Genomic DNA, 21,656 nt, shown 5'->3' with positions numbered 1-21,656 from the left:
TTTCAATTCAATCTTAACCCTTTGAAAATTTGTAAATTTAATTGTAAATTTTTCGATTGTACCAATTCAATCACAAACCTTTAAATTATTAATCAAACTAGCTCTATACATTTAAACAAATTTCCAATATAGTTTTTTCGGCTAATTTTGGCTTAATATCGTTGATATGCCAATTTTCCTATGTAGTAAGGCCGGTGCTAACATGAATAATTTTTATTTTTAAATAAAAATTTATTTATTTATTTATTGTCAATTTTTCTTTTATTTTCTTCCTTTTCTTTTTCCTTTGTTTTTTTTTTTTTTTTTTTTTTTTTGTACATGGTCGGTGAGGCTACTGGCCATTGGCTTAAGGGCCGATGACCTCTGCTCACCATTAAGCAAGGTTGCCACCCTTGGGCAACGGTTGGCAGCCTTTCGTCGGGACCTACATGAAGGCATTGCAAGCCCCTACGGTCCATAATGAGGGCATCACAACCCTCTGTCACCCTTGTTGTGGCAACAAGGATTGCGACATCCTTGTGTCACGGGCCTAAAGAGAGTTGACTCGAGAGGTTCCCCAAAGTCGACCCCAATTCGCCCGTAGACCTCCTGCTCTCACTCGGATTTTCACCAAGTCTTCTCACCGAAGGTTTCAAGGGCGGGCGATACCGTCATTGAGTCATATTCTAGATTTTTGTTCCGTTATTTATGTCGGTAGACGATAGTTAGACATTATGTCGGTAGTTGAGGCGGTGCGATCTCGCCCGCTGGATGAAAAGTAGATCAATGGTTGTAAGCCGAGGCCCTCAACTATAAAATGGGTGCCCTCCTTCATTTGTAGGCATCCACCATTTCAGTAATAGAAAGTTCTTTTCCTTTCAGAGCTCCTCTCTCTCTAACTTTCTCTCCCAACGATCCGGGTAAGCGAGCGGGTAAGCGTTCGATCGAGCAAGGCTTGGCTTGGGTGATCCAAAGTTGCCCGAGTCGCCGCGCGGTCACGATCCCAATCGATCGGCCCGTGACAAGTGGCATTAGAGCAAAAGAGAGATCCGTTCAAGAGACCAAGGAGCGCCAACTGTTCGAAGGAATGTCAAGCCAAGAAGCTGTCATGGATGGAGAGGCCACGCAAGTCAAGAGACCCGTGGCCAAGCAAAGAAAAGAGATGCCTCGATAGACGTTGTAGCTGCGTTCGATGAGAAGATCGGGAAGGTCCCGAGCGCCGTGCTCGAACTCATGAAAGGTCTTGACGATGTGCGAGACCGGATCATGGAGGTTGAGAGTTCACTCCGTGAAGACTAATTGCATGACAAGGACGAAGCCCTTGAAGCATCGATCGATGTGTTGAAGGAGCGCGTCCAAGTGGTTGAAGAGGAAGCTCCGCGCAGGGACAAGGTTGAAACCATGAAGGCCGAGATCCAAGAACTCAAGACCGAGCTTGCCCTGTGCAAGCTAAGCATCACCAATGGTGTTGTGCCTACCCAAGCGATGCCCAAAATTGAGGTGCCAAAGCCGAAAGAGTTCAAAGGCGAACGATCCGCCAAGGAAGTGGACAACTTCGTTTGGAGCATGGAGCAATAGCTTCGACGCCATCAACATACACGACGAGTCGACCAAGGTACGAACCGCTTCCATGTTCTTGTCCGATACGGCGATGTTTTGGTGGTGCAATAGGTGTGACGAGGTTAGACGCGGCGCCGATCCCGTGTGCACATGGGACGACTTCGTGAGAGAGTTCCAGGACTACTTTTTCCCCGAATTCGCTCAGCAAGAAGCCCATAGCAAACTCCATCGCCTTGAGCAAAGAGGCGCGATCCGAGAGTACGTGAAGGAGTTCACCGAGCTCAAACTCCAGATTCACAACCTGAGCGAAGAGGAGGCTCTCGGAGCGTTCATGGATGGATTGAAGCCATGGGCACTTCTCGAGCTCAAGAGACGGGACGTGAGTAGTCTTGCGCGAGCTCTAAGCGTGGCTGAGTCACTCATCAACCTCACTAAGACCGAACTAAGGAGTCAATCAAGGGATTGGAGGTCAGATCAACCTTGCGAGGATGAAGCACGAAGCACTCCCCGGGCCGCGCATGATCAAGGCGGCCGAGCCAAAGCATGGAGAGAAGGAACTTCCAAGCCATCCTCTCAAAGGGGTCGACCACCGACGGACTACGCGAGTAGGTTCGATCAACCCCCGCCTTCTCCTTGCTTCATTTGCCAAGGTCCGCACTGGACCCAAAAATGCCCGAAGAAGGGTCGAATCAATGCCCTCCTTGCCATCGAGGAAGAAAAGGAGGAATCCAAAGAAGATAAGCGGCAGATTCGGATTGGAGCTATGAGGATGATCAACTCGGTCCAAGCCCGATCGCCGACCAAAGAAGAAGGTATCGCACCAAACACCGACATGTTCTTTGTGGAGGTCGAAGTGGGCGGCCGAATGCTTTACGCTTTGGTTGACACCGGCGCATCCAATATGTTCATGTCGACCGAGGTTGCAAAAGCCTTGGGACTTCATGTGGAACCATCCAGGAAGTCATACAAGCCCATCAATTCGGGCGACTTCCATGGTGTAGGAGCAACACCCAACGTGGACGTCAAGATTGGCGGATGGAAGGGCAGGATGACGTTCGAGGTAATCCCTCTTGACGATTATGATCTCATTCTTGGCATGCAATTCTTCGAGAGTGTGGGAGCCATGATCGACATGAGGACCAAGTGCATGATGATCCTCGACCAAAAGTGCCCGTCGATGATCCCCATGATCAAAGGGGTGGTCGACACCAAGACCATCGCGTCGATCCGACACCTCGACAAGAGCTTGAACGCCGTCATGTGCATCAACAAGCTGTCCGAGGTGAAGCCGTAGGTCAAGTTGGATCCTACTCCGACTCATGACATGCCCATCCAAGTGCTCTTCCCCGAGGTTGAGTGCGCGCTGCGTGCTCTGTCCAAGCCGAAGACTGAGCCGCGTGCCAAGTCCGACTTCATCATCGAAGGATGCGGCCCTTCGTTCATGAGCGTCCGAGCAAAACGCAACAAGAACAGGAAAGCTCGTGCCAAAGCCCGCAAGGCTACCCGTGAAGCTGAGAGCGACGAGGACGTCGCTTGATTGAGTGGGGGAGAATGTCACGGGCCTAAAGAGAGTCGACCCGAGAAGTTCTCCAAAGTTGACCCCAACTCACCCGTGGACCTCTTGCTCTCACTCGGATTTCCACCAAGTCTTCTCCCCGAAGGTTCCAAGGGCGAGCGATACCGTCATTGAGTCATATTCTAGATTTCTGTTCCGTTATTTATGTCGGTAGACGGTAATTAGACATTATGTCGGTAGTTGAGGCGGTGCGATCTCGCCCGCTGGATGAAAAGTAAATCAACGGTTGTAAGCCGATGCCCTCAATTATAAAAGGGGTGCCCTCCTTCATTTGTAGTTATCCACCATTTCAATAATACAAAGTTCCTTTCCTTTCAGAGCTCCTTTCTCTCTAACTTTCTCTCTCAACGATCCGGGTAAGCGAGCGGGTAAGCATTCGATCGAGCAAGGCTTGGCTTGGGTGATCCAAAGTTGCCCGAGTCGCCGCGCAATCACGATCCCAATCGATCGGCCCGTGACACTTGCCTCACCATATATTGGCAAGGATGTTGTGGCCCTCACTTAGTTTGGCGAGGGCTGGCAAGCCCTTGCTTGCCATTACTGTTGCAGGTAAGGGCCTCAACGCCTCACCTCGCCAGATATGGTGAGGGCTTGCAAGCCCTTGCTTGTTGCCATTGAAAGCTAGCCCTCACCAAGGGTTGGGGGTGCTTGCTAATCCATGCTCAATGGCCAGTGTAGGTCATTGGCTCTCGGCTAGCAATCAGTGGCCTTGTTTAAAAGGAAAAGAAAAAAAAAATTAAAATCAATAATTTTTTGAATTTTTTTGTTAAATTATCCATGTCAATAGCGATCATGTCACATAGAATGATTAACTTTAACTAATTTTGTCATGTTAACAATATTTAATCAAAATTAGCCGAAACGACTAAAGTGACAATTTGTTAAAAGATTTATGACTAGTTTGGCAAATAATTTAAAGGTTTAGGACTAAATGATGTAATCAAAAAGTTTAGGACTAAATAGTCAAGTTTTCAAAATATTTGAAATTAAATTGATTGCCGTACAATAATTTTAGAAATTCTTAGATAATTTTCCAAAAAATTGAAAAGTCGAGAGAGGAATATAATACGCAAAAGATGTTCAAAAAATTTCAGGACACCTGTTTAATACGAAAAACTTAATCGAGAATTAAGAGGGTCAGTAGTAGGACCGTCTCCTCAGTTACGTGTTTCTGGATTAGAAAATGAGAGAAATCTAGTGGTGTGGAAATGAAAATACAAAAGGAAAAAAAAAAAGGAGAAGAGAGAGAGTGTTACAGGGGGAGAGGGACAATGCAGATAGTCGATCAAACCAAACTCAAAGACCCCGACATCACTTTCGCCGGTAAAGGTTGTTGAAACCTTCGCCCGCTTTTTCGATGATTTCGATGACACCCACGACACGACGACGGCGGTCACAATAATAACCCCCCCAACCGGCAACCGCATCGCACGCACATACTCCCATCGTCCGCGCCCTTTCATCATCATCATCATCATCACCATTTCTCTCTCTCGCTCGCGCGTGCTCGCGAACTGAGGGCCGAGCTCTCGCCTTTTGGCTGACGCATTTCCTCGAATGGCTCGCCTGCTCCAGACCCCGTTCCTGCCCTCTCCGCCCTCCCTGCACGCCGCCCGCAGGAGGTCCCTCCCCGGCCACCCCCGCAATGGGCCGAGGACCGCCCCCGCGATCCAGTCCAAGATCCGGGAGATCTTCATGCCCGCCCTCAGCTCCACCATGACGGAGGGCAAGATCGTGTCCTGGGTCAGGTCCGAGGGCGACAGGCTCGCCAAGGGCGAGAGCGTCGTCGTCGTCGAGTCCGACAAGGCCGACATGGACGTCGAGACCTTCTACGACGGTTACCTCGCCGCCATCATGGTGGAGGAAGGCGGGGTCGCCGCCGTCGGCTCCGCCATCGCCCTCTTGGCCGAGACCGAGGAGGAGATCGCCGAGGCCAGGTCGCGGGCGGGGACGGCTCGTCCTCCTCGCCGCCGCCGCCGCCGCCCGAGGCTTCCGCGGCTCCGGCTCCGGAGCCGCACGTCGAGGCCGCGGCCCCTGCTGCTCCCGTCGCGAAGGCGGCCGCGACAGTGGCTGCGGGTGGTGGTTCGGCCGTCCACCCGGCTTCTGAAGGGGGCAAGCGCATTGTGGCATCGCCGTATGCAAAGAAATTGGCGAAAGAGCTGAAGGTTGATTTGGGAATGTTAGCGGGCAGTGGCCCGATGGGAAGGATTGTGGCTAAAGATGTGGAAGCGGCTGCTAATGCGGCTGCGGATGTGGCAAGTGCGGCCACAGCTGGTGCTGCAGTGGCTGCACCAGTGGCGGCTCCACAGAGGAGTGCTGCAATTGAATTGGGCACGGTTGTTCCGTTCACAACGATGCAGGGTGCAGTGAGTAGGAATATGGTGGAGAGCTTGAGTGTGCCTACTTTTAGAGTTGGGTACACTATCACCACGAATGCGCTTGATGCTCTTTACAAGAAGGTAATGTTAGGACTATGATAGTGATAATTTCCTTAGCCGTTCATTTTGGATTGCCATTGACAGTTAGTTTGACAAATTTAGCATTTTCCTGCATGAACTATGCGTTGACCTTGGAATGACTATTTGGTTGGCTGTGTCATTAGAGCAAAGTTCCAGATTAAAGCCATGATTCTGCCTGAGTTAAACTTATATTTGCGGTGTTGCATTACTTGTAGTATGGTGACTTGTGTTTAGCTGATATATAGCAGGTGGAGTGTTGACGTACTTGATGGATGCTTACACGGTTTCTCTTGTTTTGAGTGGTCTACTTTGGTATTGTTTGCCAATAGAGACATGTTTTGTTGATGATGTTGTGATGTTGTATGTCTTATAGATCAAGTCAAAGGAGTCACAATGTCAGCATTGCTTGCTAAGGCGACGGCACTTGCATTGGTGAAACACCCTGTCATCAATTCTAGTTGTAGAGATGGAAAGAGCTTTACATACAACAGTAGCATCAACATTGCAGTTGCTGTTGCTATAGATGGGGGGCTGATCACACCTGTGCTTCAGGATGCAGATAAAGTATTTGCTATTTACTATTATCTGCCTTGTAGTGGTTTTCTGATTTATTATTGAATTGCCAGAAATTTTGGGAGAGCTTATGGTAATGTACTGGTTTAGGTGGATATCTACTCTTTGTCAAGAAAGTGGAAGGAGTTGGTTGACAAGGCCCGAGCCAAGCAACTGCAACCTCATGAGTATAATACTGGTGAGTACATAATTCATTCCTTTCACACATCATCTTATGGTGCCCTTATTTATACGCACGATTCTTTCTGTAATTGTAGCAATTATTAATCCGGTTGGATTTTCAAACTTTAAGAATGCTTGTGTTTCTTTGATTTGAGATCAAATGTATGGAAATGAAAGTGTTGTTGAAGTCAAAGAACTTCAAGTAACGAGCTTAGTTATTCAGGATAGTGGCCATAACTAAATGGCCCACATGCAACAATTCTTCCGTTTCATGCTGGGGTACAGTCAAATAGATGGTCGGGGATTTGAGAGTTTCTTTTACTCTTGGACTAAAGTAAGTTTCAAAATCTAAAATTCTGCCAACAGCTCAAACAGATCTTAGTTTTTCTTTACCATGATAATAGAGCTAGACAGTTTAATGGTGTGCTTGATATATTCTAAACTAAAGACAAACCTAAAGATTAGTCCTATGCCCAGAAAGAGGATTGACGAATTATGCCTCTGGATGACAATCAACTTATATAAGCCTGGAAGCTAATACTGTAGAATGATGCAAAGTATTCAATTTTTTTTTTTTCACACACTCCTGAGCTTTTGCCACTTTTACCATAAAATTAAAGACACGGTTGTGATGAAAGAATTAATTTCTTCTATACTTCTGGAGATTAGGATATGATTGATGTTGTCAGATGAATTTCGTGGTGAATAATTGTTTCGTTTGCACAATAAGAAGATATCCATACCCCCACCACAAAAAAGAGTATCGTTGCATCTCACTATAACCAGTGTTTCACGTTGAGGGGTTCATTCCATAGAGAGATAGATGATTATTGCAATGGGCTAATGGCACAATTAGGGTAGTGAGGATTCTCTTTTGCTTGCCTTTGTGTTCTTGGTCATAAGTTGTTCTCTTGTGCTTATGCACTTGCTTTGCCCTAGTAGAAAGTACAATGAGAAAGAGGTAAGAGCAAATGGTGAGAATTCTCTTTTGCTTGCCTTTGCGTACTTGGTTATAAGTTGTTCTCATCTGCTTAAGCATTAGCTTTGGCCCTAGTTGATGATACAATGAGAAAGAGGCAAGAACAAATTGAACAGATTCAGATATCTGTTTGCTTCATGGCAGTTTTTCTGAGACTAGGGTCTCTTTAATTTTATCTCTTGATTTCCATAGCAGCTGAGAAAATGTGGACTCAGCTTATCGTTAGTGGTCTGTACCTGTTCTGAGTTCCCAGAAGGTCCTTCCTGTCTATTGGCTAGCTCCGGCTTGGAGCATTCTAGATTCAAGGTTTCCTCTTTTCAATGTTTGCACTCAGTCTCGAAAGCAGGGTATGCCATGACCCCAGCTTGAGTTGTGATGTCACTTGTTTCCCTCTGGTTGATTTTCTAGTCTCCACAGTGGCAGCAGAACTGTTTCACTGCCGGACTGCAGTACACTTGTGCAAATTGAGTGGGTAGAGTTTCCTTACTTCACGAAGAAAATTTTAACTTCTTTGCACCCTCTTTCATGCCAGGCCCTCCACAGTTATTCTTGGTCAATGGCTTGCTCAGTGTTAATAGCATCTTTGTGATATCTTTGTGATTTGTTTCTTATCATCATTGGTTTTGTTAACAGGTACCTTTACTCTATCTAACCTTGGAATGTTTGGTGTTGATCGGTTCGATGCCATTCTACCCCCTGGAACTGTAAGTACCGTACCAAAAATTCCTGGCTTCTCGAAAATGCAACGAATGGTGTAAAAATTTGACACGTGCCTTTATGCAGGGAGCAATCATGGCTGTTGGTGCGTCCCAGCCCACAGTTGTGGCCACAAAGGATGGTCGGATTGGCATGAAGAATCAGATGCAGGTAAGAAAGACATCTGCATATTATTTTTATGATTGGGTGTTTATGTTTAAGTTCTTTTAGCTTCATCAGTATTTCTAACACTGAGCTAAAATAAATGACATCAGGTAAACGTCACGGCAGATCATCGGGTAATATACGGTGCTGATTTGGCTCAGTTCTTGCAAACTCTGGCCAAGATTATCGAGGACCCAAAGGATCTTACATTTTGATCAAACATAATTTGAAAAACAAGGCTTTATGTTGTCTCATCGATTTTTCTCAAGAGAATGTTGGTTGCCCTGGAAACTAGTTTTGTCCTCCTTTGATTCATCAAATTTTGGCATCAACTGAATCAGTTCCAGGAGAAAGTGAGCTGATTTGCTTGATTGAACTCCGGATACCAAAGTAGATTCCACTGGAGCAACGGCCTATTGAATTGTATCATGTGGATGTATTGAACAAGCTTTTAATCAAGTCATGCTTCTTCAAATGCTGCCTCAATGAATGGATTTTGGCTATTAGTTTCTCTCATTTGCATGATCACGCTGGGATGCTGCAGGATGAACCTGTTTTTTGAGGTTTACGTAGCAGACTGGCTAAGGTAACATAATGGGATGTGAAACCTGCGTCTGAATTCTAACATGATGCATATACTGCCATGTGAAAGAAGAAGAAAATTGACCTTTCTTGACCTCATTAAGCATATGTATATGGCAACCGTGCGGAAATATGTTTCTAGAAAACATAAAATAGTTATCTACCGAAGTTTATAATAAGGCAGAACTTCTGAACTAGACACCGTCTCGGCGCCCATCTTTCCCCACATTTTTCTGTGATTGATACGACAGGGATTAGGCATAAGACAGGAATTGCGAGAACCTCTTTATCGCAAGTGGAATGTTGTACCTCCTCGTGGTATGGTCATTACACATTACTTGAGAAATCCTTCATCAGAAACCCTTGCAATGTTGGAAAAATGAATTCGGGCCTTTTTAAGTGCAATGCCATGGCAAAGGGGATGTTCAATGCTGGGTTAGTGGCTATGATGATTTGAAACAAAGGTGAATTGTGCCAGAAAGTGCGACTTCATGGACCATCTCCAAAAGAATCATACCATGGGTTTTGTAAGGTCGACGGAAAATCTGTTCTACATATACTGTTGCCACCTGCCAGAGCAGAACCATGGACCCACGCAGTCGAACGCACATTGAATCATCCAAAGGCCGGACTTAGGTTCTTGGGGGCCCTGGGATTCTGATGGCTCAATCTGAGCCCCCGGCGAGCTGACTCAAGACATGAGAGACTGGACTCGGGACCCAATGGCCAGACGCAAGGACCCTGCGCAGTCGAATCTGGGCTGCCGTCAGTCCGCCTCTACTCCATCGATAAATTATTTCTTTCCAAAGCTTTATGATTTTCTCATCTATACATGCCAAACAGACAGTAGAAACAGAATTTCGTAAATCGTTTTCCCGGAATAGGTTGACCGACGAAAGCATTGTCCGACTGAAGAACCAAGTTTAGGGAAACAAACAGACTCGGAGAGAGCTCGTAACAATCAACTTACGCATTCATTCTAGTGAGTTTGTAAAAATTTCGAGGGCGGATTTACTTCTGACCGTTACCCAATGTCTGGCTATTCTGTTGCTAGAACTGATGACGGTTTTATTTCACCAGGGAGGAGTCAAAACATCCCTACCTCAGTGTACCTCATGAGTCTAGAATGTAATGTTGAAGATTGCAAGCAGAACTATCCAACAGAGCCTAGTTCATAAAGAGGTCAGTTGCCTAGGAAATCAGCAACGAAATTCCTCTCTCCAGTCAGGCTATTGTCTCAACAACTAATCGATGCACCGTAAGCCTCCGATGCACACTTACAATCTTAGTGATTTTCCATGGAATCAGCCTTGATGCTATGTGATGCTGAGATAAACAGAACCGAACCAGTTCTTTAAGAAACTCTCCCATAAAATGGAGAAAGCTGAAGAAGGCTAATATGGCTCGAATAAACTCGAAATATTATCAATTTCAACCCCAAAATTTTGCCTGTTTTCCATGAGAACACCTTAGAACTTTTTACATGACATGAAGGGTTTACTTTGAAACACGTATGTAGCTGCAAGAGAAATCGTACCTCCATCTAATCTTCTCTATTGCAAACCATATTAAACAAAACAGAACACGTTAAAAAAAAAAAAACAAAAGGACCATGCTTCTTTCCGTCACCTCTTTTACATAAGCAGTAGTGCATTAGCTAGACATGGATTTACCTAGCATTGAGAAGCATGCGGAGTACACTCTTCATTTTCGGCCTTGAATCGGGATTTATACTGACACATGCCAGAGCAACTCTCAGAACTGCAAGCATTTGGCTCCTCACGGTGAGGGATGTTCTACTCACACTAAAATCGAGGATGTGGTCCCACTTATCTTGTTTTGAAGTGTTAGTTGACACCCACTTTGTTAACTCGGTTCCCTGGCTACACGCTCGCTTCCCAGTGAGCAGTTCCAGCAGCACGACCCCGAAGCTATACACATTTCCAGCCGTCGTTATTCTCATCGTGTAAGCATACTCTGCAAGCCATGGGATGAGGACAACTAATGGTTAGTTTTGAGGCCAAAAGGTAGCCATGGCATGGCATCAACCAGATTGACAATGGATAAACCGTTGGTAAGAAAAGCTTGATGAACTAAATCAAGCACGGTAGAGAAAAAATACGCCCACTATTTTCTTTTGATAATTCTTAATAATGTGTAACTTTATCAAGAAAATGCAGTCACCTTGAGAAGGTATAACAAATTGCTGATTGTCAAAAGTAATGTTAACAGAATAAGTAAAATTCAAAGTAAATCACCTGGAGGTATGTAGCCAACAGATCCTGCAACAGTAGAGAGACTGCCTGTGCTCTTTGATGGATCGATTACCTTACAGAGCTCGATATCTCCCACCTGAGGTTCCTTCAAGGACTTGAGCAGAATGCTCTTACTCGAAAGGTCGAGCAGGAGAATTGGACCGGAGGAACAATCATGCAGAAACACAAGACCCTGAGCCACTCCAACTGCAATACTGTAACGGCTTGCCCAATCCAATTCATTAGAGCTGTCATGCAAAACATCGAAGAGGGTGCCCTTTTGCACATACTCATAAAAGAGATACCCACTATCAATAGTCAAGACATAGGCTAGTGGGGTCATGACATTCGAGTTGTTTAACTTTGCCAGGACTTCTAGCTCTTGTCCAAACTTGTCGTGGCTACCCAATTGGAATATCTTATCACTCCAGTTAAGCTTCTTGATATAGTAGCTTGTTCCAGATGGCATGGTTGCTTTATAATAGGTTGAAAACCTGGTCTTCCAAATGATTTTCGTTGGATCAGAAACTTCTTCCATGGCTTTGGTGAAGTCTATACCTGATCTATGGATGCCACTGGAAGTCAACAAGCTGCTGTCGATGACTTGAGGAAGAGGAAGGTTCTCGCCTAATTGCAAGTGCTCGTCGTTGACACGGTAAAAGCGTTTTGATACTGATATCACAACCACTGCAACGACAAACACGGCAAAAACAGCAGAGCCCAGTGCAGTAAGGACTGGCACAGCAACAGAGTTTTTTTTCGGTATGCCAGGAGGAGGGCTCGGTGGTGTCTCATTAATGATGAGGCCTTGATTTCCACCAGTTTCCACTTTGACTATGTCCCTAAACTTTGGAAGATTACCCGACAGAGAATTATTGGAAAGTATCAACTGTGTCAGGGCTAACATCTGAGGAAAATACGCTGGAACGGAACCTGAAAACCGGTTGTTTGAGAGATCCAAGATCTCTAGGTTGGTTAGCTGAGAAAAAGTATCTGGGATATGCCCAACGAAAAGATTACTACTGAGGTTCAAAACAATCTGCAAACTCTGTGGCATGGTCGGGATAGGCCCACTAAGTTGATTTTTCCCCAGCTGGAGTTCTAATAAACGTGGTAAGCTCCCTATGCGAGTGGGTATTGAGCCACTCAGATTGTTGTGCTGCAAATTCAAGTTAGTGAGGTTCCGCAAGTTCGGAAGAGAAGATGGAATGGTACCAGTCAGCAGGTTCTGGCTGATATTCAGCTGTGCTAAACTCGCTAACTGCATAAGTCGGCTTGGGATGTCCCCACTAATGTTGTTTAACTGGAGCTTCATGACTTGAATACTGCTGAGATTTCCCAACTCTGGTGGCAAGGGACCAGTGAGTTTATTCTGCGCCAAATTCAACAGGGCCAAACTCCGACATTTGCCCAGTTCAGGAGGGACTGATCCTGTCAAGCTATTTTTTCAAGTTCCAAGTAAGTCAATTTCTCGAGGCTTCCCAACGAATCGGAAGGGATCGTACCGCTAAGTAAATTGCTACCCAGTCTCAACCTGAGCATGAGAGTTGATATATTTTTAGGTATCGGCCCCTCCAACCAATTGTAAGACAAATCCACAAACTGCAAATTTGGCTGCGACAGAAGGTCAGGCGGAATAGACCCACTCAGATTATTGTAGCTAAGATCCAAACTTTTGAGAAACCTCGTTAACCTGCTGGGAATTGGGCCGCTGAAGTAATTTTGGTTTGCAGAGAAACGGGAAAGTGTTGAAATATTAGCTAGACTATCCGGGATTTTTCCGCCGAGAAGATTGGAAGACAGGACCAGCACTTGCAACTTTGGAAGCTCCCCAAGTCTGTCGGGGACAGAGCCTGAAAGCTGGTTCCCGCTAAGATCAAGCAGGACCAAATTCCGATAATCTGCGACTCCCTCAGGGATTTCACCTTCGAATTTATTCACCGAAAGCTGGAGCTCCTCCAGAACCTTGGACAGGTTAACTGGAACTGACCCACGGAACATATTCATACTAAGATTCAAACTCCTCAACTTGACTAACCCATCTAATTCTGAGCCAATGCTTCCACTCATTTTATTATAAGACAAGTCCAAGACCTCCAACCCAACAAAACCAGTAAAAGAAGGCAAAGGACCTACCAGCGCATTCCTACTGAAGTTCAACCGCCAGAGCCCACCAATTTTTCCACAGGAAGTGATGAACTCAGCAGGGAGAGAGCCCAAATTGTTGTCGGACAGGTCAAGAACCTGCAAAGAACCAATCTGGCAAATCACAGGCAAAATATCGGGGGAAGCGAGAGAGAGCCCAGAGAGAGAAAGCTCGATCACGGAAGAGTCACCCGAACTGCACTTGACCCCTTCCCATGCACACGGGTCTTCGGTTCTGTTCCACGATAACTCAGAACTCGGGATTTGCCGGGAGAGATTGGTCATGATTTCGAATTGAGGTGACGACAACTTAGAAGGCCAAAGGGTAGAAGGAGAAGAGGAACAAGAAGAAGAACAAGAGAGGGATGAGCAAACGGTGGTTGCCGCTATGCGCGCACCCGCCCATCTTTCGGTTCATTTCGATACGGCAAAAGGCTAAAAAATGGTGGTGTAGTGAAGCGAGAGATTTCGCAGCTAGCCTCGGAAACCCAAGAGGGAATATATAAAGAGAGCCAAAGCACAAGCAATATCTGGCTCGGGTAGTGGGAAAAAGAGAAGATAAAAGCGGAAGAAGGAGCGGGGAAAGAGTGAGGGAGGGGTCGAGAACGAGAAAATACAAGCCCATCAAGAAAAAAAGAGGAGCAAGAGAAAAGGAAGAGAGAGACAGAGAGGGAGAAAGTGATTTAATGGCGTGTGTTCTGGGCTTGGGAGGAGGAAGGTGGAGTTGACCGATGCTGCAGAAAAAGAGAGAGACTTTGACTCAGAACAGTGCACGACTCTCTCTCTCTCTCTCTCTCTCTCTCTCTCGTGTGTTCTTGTTCTTGTTCTTCGCCTTGGTTTGACTCGGAACGTAAGACACACTTCGCCTCCGACGACCCGCTTTCGTGAATTTTGGCGAGTCTTCGGTGATACTGCCAGATGGGGTCCTTCTCGTGGGCCCCCCTCCTTGACTTTTTTTGCCCCCTCTATTTCCCACCTTTCTCTCCTCTTCCTTTTGTTTACCTTGGAAGAAAAGGCAGGCGTTCGTCCTTCCAAGCTCTGACCGCTTGATGATACCGCGCGCGCGCTGTGATGATCTATCCCTTAACTTTGGGTTGAGCTTCGAATCTATCCTGAACTCTTAAGTCTGGTTTCAGATTTATCCTTGTTATGTCTTTGTCCAAATATCGTCGCTATTTGTCCCTAACTTTTTTTAATTATTTTAATCAAATAACGATTTTTGCCACGTCTCCTTAGTAATGTGAATTTGTTAACGATGTGGATATATCATATCAAACAACTAATAGTGATTTTTGGATGGAGGTTTAGCAGAGGCAAATTCAAGACTAGATACAAAGTTGATGATTTTTCTAAACTTAAAAGAATTCAAAGTAGATTTGGGATTAGAGTTAAAATTGATATATATATATATATATATATATATATATATATATATATATATATATATTAAATGTACAAAGCAAATATGGGATTGGACCTATAGTCGGGATTTTTTTTTAAAGAAAATATTCGAGGAAAAATTGAGATTGAATCTAAAATTTGGATTTTTTTTTTTTAGATAAAAAATAGTTGGAGGCAGAATCGAGATTGGATCTGAAGTTTTGGAAAAATTGCTCGCATTTGGCTTCATCCTTCCAAACTCGACCACTTGATAATACACACGCATTGATGACATGAATGATGGCCTAATTCCCTAAAAAAAAACCATCAACTTTAGGCTTTAGTTTTCAACTTGAACTTTAAGTTTAATCTCAAATCTATCCTCGTTAGTCCTTTATTCAAAAATCTTTGCTAATAATCCTACTTTTCATGAAATTTTTATCAAAGAACGGTTTCATTTTGAATATGATTTTTCACTTTGTCTTACTAATGTGAATTTATTTCCAATGTAGAAATACCACGTCAAATAAGCGATAACGGTATTTAGACAAAAGATTAATAGAGTTAAATTTAAGTCTAGATTGAAAGTTAGTGACTTGTTACCGATGTCATAAACAACCATCCAATCCACCGTCGTGGTTGGGCTGTGTTTGGATTTGAGGCGCTAGGCTTCACTGTGCCGAACATAAAAGGAGTGGAAGAAGGAGGGGATGAAAAGAGGACAAAAACAAAAGGAAATTAGAAATTGTGAGTTGGACCACAAAAAGTGAGAAAATTTTCAGGCCCAAACTAGATTCCCAATCCACCATAAGCGTAAGTATGAGAGTCAATCCATTAGTAAAAGGTCATTTTTCATACCGAATAAATAAAAAGAATTTCCAACTCATTTCCAAGCGAACATAAGAAATGATTTGCCCTATTTCCACATTTTGACACCCACTATGGTATTGATTTTACTACATTATTTCTTGCCAATTCAACTCTTGATTTAAGATAATTTCCTACATTTCTTTTTCTTTTTATTTTTATTTTTCTTTACTAAAAAACAAAATTACACATGTTCCTTTTAAACACCCTTTTTGCACCCTAACCGTTTTTCCCGCACCCATTACATGTCAACTCTTCCTTCACGTTTGTTTTCTTCTAAACATATTATCCATTGTTGCAATTTAAGCAAGCACCAATCGTATATAAGTGTAAGAAATGTTAGTTTTATGTGTAAAGTATTTATTTTAATTCCATAGAATATCATCATGATCGTAAATTTTTCGATTTCGATTTTTAATACAAATTTAGGAGAATTTACTCAATGGTTGAATATTGTGATTGATGTATGTGTTATATACAATTTACTTATCTTTCATTGAATTCTATTTTTTGTAGTGCTATCACTATGGAAGACAATATTGAAGAGGACCTCAATTACTTAAATGTATCTAATGATGATGAAACTGCAAATGGAGAGCAATAATCAATCATGGCAACAGGTTCATTTGAAACTTTACCATGAAATTTTCTAACAATAAAGGATCTTTTGAGTAGAGCGTGGAGGCATCTTCCTGCTCAAGGTTTTGTAGTCTTTATGAAAAGGTCAAAAAGAGACAAATACATTATTCTTGGTTGTGATATGGGATGTAATTATCACAATTGATATGTTATCTCTATTACACATTAGAGAAGAAAGATTGGATCTTGTTTAGTTGACTATCCTCTGAAGTTCCTTGCTACACAAAGAAGAACGAATCATAGTCACTCAAAATATTAAATGCATCACACAAACATGTCCTCTAAGTGATATGTTCAAACATCCTACTTGTCGTCGCTTTTATGAAAATTAAGTTCACTTGTAAAAGAGATGTCTAAAGCCAGTATACTTCCCTGCCAAATTCTTTCTTCCTCGAAACAAAGTAATCTCGCAGTTCAAGCTATTGCTAAAAATGTTTACAACATAAAAGTGAAATTCTGTTGTGAATATTCAAATGGTCGCACTATGGTCCAAGCTTTATTGGAGGAACTTGGTGTAGTTGGATTCAATTATAATTTTAAACATGATGTTGAGTGTCACTCAACATATTTATTTTTCTCTCATCCAATCTCTTGGCATTAATTAAGAGCTTCTTAGGTGTTTTTATAATGGTTTGTACTTATAAGACCAATAGATACAAAATACCTTTGTTAGATATTATTGGAGTTTCTAGCTTTATACTTCTTTCTGCTCATGCTTTGCATTTTTTAAGAAGGGAAGAAGAAGAAGATTATGTTTGGGCTTTGAGGGTGCTTAGCAACATATGAGGTGTTGATTGTCAACTTAAAGCTATCATCACTAATAGAGAGTTGGCAGCCATGAATGCAATTCGATTCATTTTTTCCTAAAAGTGTGAACTTGTTGTGCATTTGGCACTTTGGGAAAAATATTTGTGGTTAACAGTAAATCTCAGTTTGAAGAAGGAATGGATTGGGATTCTTTTATGTCTGATAAGTCCAAAGTTATGAACTCTAAGAGTGAAGTGAAATATGGTGCAAATATTCGACAATTTCAAGTTCGTTGTAAGGAAAAGCCATTGGTTCGTAATTACATTAAAACTACATGATTTTCTTTTAAATTTTTTTGTGCCTACTTGGACAGACTTGCACATGCATTTTGGAAACTGTGTCATTTCAAAAGATGAAGGGGCACGTTTGACTTTGAAAGAATATCTACAAGTTTCAAATATGACTTGTAGTTGAGAATCGGTTTCAAGAAATCAAAACCAAATTATCAAGTGAAAAGGTAAAAGGTTCTCATCATCTTAACATTCCTCTTTTTAGGAACTTAATTACTCAGGCGTTAGTATTTACTTTAGGTAAGCTCTCCAAGCAATATGAGATTGCTAAAAGTAGAGTTGAGCTACTTGTTTGTACTAGCATTTTATGCAATCCATGATGTGCGCATAAAATAAGATTTAAGTTTTATGATGGTTTACCTCTAGATATAATTAATCAACAATGGAAGCTTGATATAAGATCCTTTTTGGAATGTGATATCATGCAAAATAATGAACAAGATTCATTTCCGCAACTACTCCATGAGTTGAAAAGGAGGTATCGAGAATGGTCACTTTCCAAAAAGAAAATTGTTTGAAAGCAAATTGAGCTATTTTTACAAGCAAGTGATCCTTTCTCATATGAGCCCTTATCTACATCTCATACAGGTCGTCCTTCCACTTCAAAACTAAAGTGGAAACAACTTCTACACAAAACTATTCTTCTGGATCTGAAATTGTTCAAAAGGGGAAGAAATGTAAGGTTCATGATCATAACAGTTGAACATGTAACGGAAAGGAAAATATCTCAAATCAAGCTCACATTCAAAGATTATTGAAATTCATGGTGGCGAAATATAGTAGGCACAGAGGACTCAAGAATGCAATAATTCAACTTGAAAGACGAATGCTAAAGTTGGAGCTTCTCACATTATGACATTCAAAATTATTCCTTAATATATGTTTACTTTAAGTAAATAATTACTCTCTTATTTATGTAATTGAAAACTTTTATTGTTTGATTTAGGTAAAATATTTTTTCAAGAGAGTAGCCTTTTCGAGGGGAGCCAAGCTAATGAATAGACAAAAATATCTTTTATTAAGTTTTGTATGCAACTAATTGTTGCAGTACATTTGTATTTTAAGGATAACTTTTTTTTCGTTGATAGTTCTATGAAAATTATGATGCATTTATAATTGACAAAAGATATGTGTTTGCTAATGGTTTGAATGGGGTTTCTTATAATGCTATTACCAAGCATTCTATGTAATAATGTTAAGGGAGAATTCAACATGGCATGAAAGATAATGTTTATTGGACTACTGCATTCACCGAATAAAATGAAAGTTGAGCAATTGAAATACACGGACAACAACGTAATGATGCATATTAATGTTATAATTAGATGAAATATGTACAAATACTAATAGACGGTTCTTCTCGCTCCTATTTATGCTTAGGTTATATTTTGAATATAGTTTTTAGTACAAAAAAGGAGAAATATTAACTTCGTTAACACAATAATGTAATTAAATTAAGAGTGGGATCGGTATGGTATAATGTAGTTAAATCAATGCAGTAGAGGATGTCTAGAGCCAATTGGAAACAGCACTAGCCCAAGAAATTATTACTAATATTCTTCGATATTTTCAGAAGCATCAAATTTTCTGCAAAATAAATGGAGTCCAAATTCTTTGTGCGATTCTTTTGCATTTGGCAATTGGAAAGGATGTGTGGAATAGAACTTAAATATAATATATCTTCTGTAGCTAGATTAAACGGTATTAATCATTCACTTTCGCAAGACTTGTAAGAAAGTCACATATGCAAAGAAAGTGAAGTCTTCTTGAGAAATTTGAATTGTTCTGCAGCAATGAATTTGAAACCTCTTGTGATTAGCAGCAACGGATACTTTTTGATAGGACATGAATGAATCCAATAAAAATATTTCACATCTTAATGGGCTACAATAACCATATTTTATCATCGCGCAACATCGATAATGATCGACAAAAACCTCTTTGTATGCCTTCTTGATTTGAGGATATCATCTATGTTGGTATTTCCTATTTTTCTCTCCACGGCAAGGCATGATTTTCCATGAAATTATACGTCTTACAAAAAAATTTGTCCACGATTGAAATAAACCTTTTCCACACCTGCTAAAATAGATGTTTTAGTATTGACCAAAAAACTATAGAGGTTTTAGTAATTATTTTTCTTGAGATGGATTAGCAAGGTTTTAGGTTGCTAAATGGCGGTGGCCATTGAAAATGGGCAAGAACCCAGGGCCAAAGATTCAGAGGCCAATGCTCAAGGACCATTCAAACCCACCCTATTGACATCTTTGTGTTTGTGATAATTTCGATTCCATTTGTTTTATGAAAAATGAATAATTTAAAAAATATATATTTTTTAAATGATCGCTCATAAGATGAATAAATGAAAATTATTTTTATCATCTACAAAAATATTTAGACATAAATTTTTGTCAATAACAAAATCATCTTCCAACATCTAATTATTTCATGCCGTCGATGACTTGAGGAAGAGGAAGGTTCTCGCCTAATTGCAAGTGCTCGTCGTTGACACGGTAAAAGCGTTTTGATATTGACATAAGGATCACTGCAACGACAAACGCGGCAAAAACAGTAGAGGCCAGTGCAGTTGAGACTGGCACAGCAACAGAGTTTCTTCTCCGTATGACAGTAGGGCTCGGTGTTGTCCCATTAATGAGGCCTTCGTTTCCACCAGTTTCCACTTTGACTATGTCCCTAAACTTTGGAAGAATACCCGACAGAGAATTATTGGAAAGTATCAACTGTGTCAGGGCTGCCATCTCAGGAAAATACGCTGGAACGGAACCTGAAAACCGGTTGTTTGAGAGATCCAAGATCTCTAGGTTGGTTAGCTGAGAAAAAGTATCTGGGATATGCCCAACAAAAAGATTACTACTGAGGTTCAAAACAATCTGCAAACTCTGTGGCATGGTCGGGATAGGCCCACTAAGTTGATTTTTCCCCAGCTGGAGTTCTAATAAACGTGGTAAGCTCCTATGCGAGTGGGTATTGAGCCACTCAGATAGTTGTGCTGCAAATTCAAGTTAGTGAGGTTCCGCAAGTTCGGAAGAGAAGATGGAATGGTACCAGTCAGCAGGTTCCAGCTGATATTCAGCTGTGCTAAACTCGCTAACTGCATAAGTCGGCTTGGGATGTCCCCACTAATGTTGTTTAACTGGAGCTTCATGACTTGAATACTGCTGAGATTTCCCAACTCTGGTGGCAAGGGACCAGTGAGTTTATTCTGCGCCAAATTCAACAGGGCCAAACTCCGACATTTGCCCAGTTCAGGAGGAACTGATCCTGTCAAAGCTATTTTTTTCAAGTTCCAAGTAAGTCAATTTCTCGAGGCTTCCCAACGAATCGGAAGGGATCGTACCGCTAAGTAAATTGCTACCCAGTCTCAACCTGAGCATGAGAGTTGATATATTTTTAGGTATTGGCCCCTCCAACCGATTGTAAGACAAATCCACATACTGCAAATTTGGCTGCGACAGAAGGTCAGGCGGAATAGACCCACTCAGATTATTGTAGCTAAGATCCAAACTTTTGAGAAACCTCGTTAACCCGCTGGGAATTGGGCCGCTGAAGTAATTTTGGTTCGCAGAGAAACGGGAAAGTGTTGAAATATTAGCTAGACTATCCGGGATTTTTCCGCCGAGAAGATTGGAAGACAGGACCAGCACTTGCAACTTTGGAAGCTCCCCAAGTCTGTCGGGGACAGAGCCTGAAAGCTGGTTCCCGCTAAGATCAAGCAGGACCAAATTCCGATAATCTGCGACTCCCTCAGGGATTTCACCTTCGAATTTATTCACCGAAAGCTGGAGCTCCTCCAGAACCTTGGACAGGTTAACTGGAACTGACCCACGGAACATATTCATACTAAGATTCAAACTCCTCAACTTGACTAACCCATCTAATTCTGAGCCAATGCTTCCACTCATTTTATTATAAGACAAGTCCAAGACCTCCAACCCAACAAAACCAGTAAAAAGAAGGCAAAGGACCTACCAGCGCATTCCTACTGAAGTTCAACCGCCAGAGCCCACCAATTTTTCCACAGGAAGTGATGAACTCAGCAGGGAGAGAGCCCAAATTGTTGTCGGACAGGTCAAGAACCTGCAAAGAACCAATCTGGCAAATCACAGGCAAAATATCGGGGGAAGCGAGAGAGAGCCCAGAGAGAAAGCTCGATCACGGAAGAGTCACCCGAACTGCACTTGACCCCTTCCCATGCACACGGGTCTTCGGTTCTGTTCCACGATAACTCAGAACTCGGGATTTGCCGGGAGAGATTGGTCATGATTTCGAATTGAGGTGACGACAACTTAGAGAAGGCCAAAGGGTAGAAGGAGAAGAGGAACAAGAAGAAGAACAAGAGAGGGATGAGCAAACGGTGGTTGCCGCTATGCGCGCACCCGCCCATCTTTCAGTTCATTTCGATACGGCAAAAGGCTAAAAAATGGTGGTGTAGTGAAGCGAGAGATTTCGCAGCTAGCCTCGGAAACCCAAGAGGGAATATATAAAGAGAGCCAAAGCACAAGCAATATCTGGCTCGGGTAG

General features: G+C 42.5%; 1 protein-coding gene and 1 pseudogene across 1 annotated transcript; one reads left to right on the top strand and one right to left on the bottom strand.

Annotated features, from left to right (window-relative positions):
- Nucleotides 1–4,374: 4,374 nt before the first annotated feature.
- On the top strand, nt 4,375–8,624 carry LOC104450780 (dihydrolipoyllysine-residue acetyltransferase component 5 of pyruvate dehydrogenase complex, chloroplastic). The gene is given in 7 exon segments (XM_039314714.1): nt 4,375–5,054; nt 5,057–5,578; nt 5,951–6,138; nt 6,238–6,325; nt 7,922–7,992; nt 8,072–8,155; nt 8,260–8,624. Coding segments are annotated over 7 exon segments (1,440 nt in total). The 5' UTR covers nt 4,375–4,672; the 3' UTR covers nt 8,365–8,624.
- Nucleotides 8,625–10,131: 1,507 nt separating this feature from the next.
- LOC120294612 lies at nt 10,132–21,656 on the bottom strand (annotated as a pseudogene).

Source organism: Eucalyptus grandis, chromosome 6 (assembly GCF_016545825.1).
Source record: "Eucalyptus grandis isolate ANBG69807.140 chromosome 6, ASM1654582v1, whole genome shotgun sequence".
In the NCBI taxonomy this organism is placed as follows: domain Eukaryota; kingdom Viridiplantae; phylum Streptophyta; class Magnoliopsida; order Myrtales; family Myrtaceae; genus Eucalyptus; species Eucalyptus grandis.
Note: the sequence above shows the minus strand (reverse complement) of the source record. Positions and strands in the feature narration are given on the sequence as shown.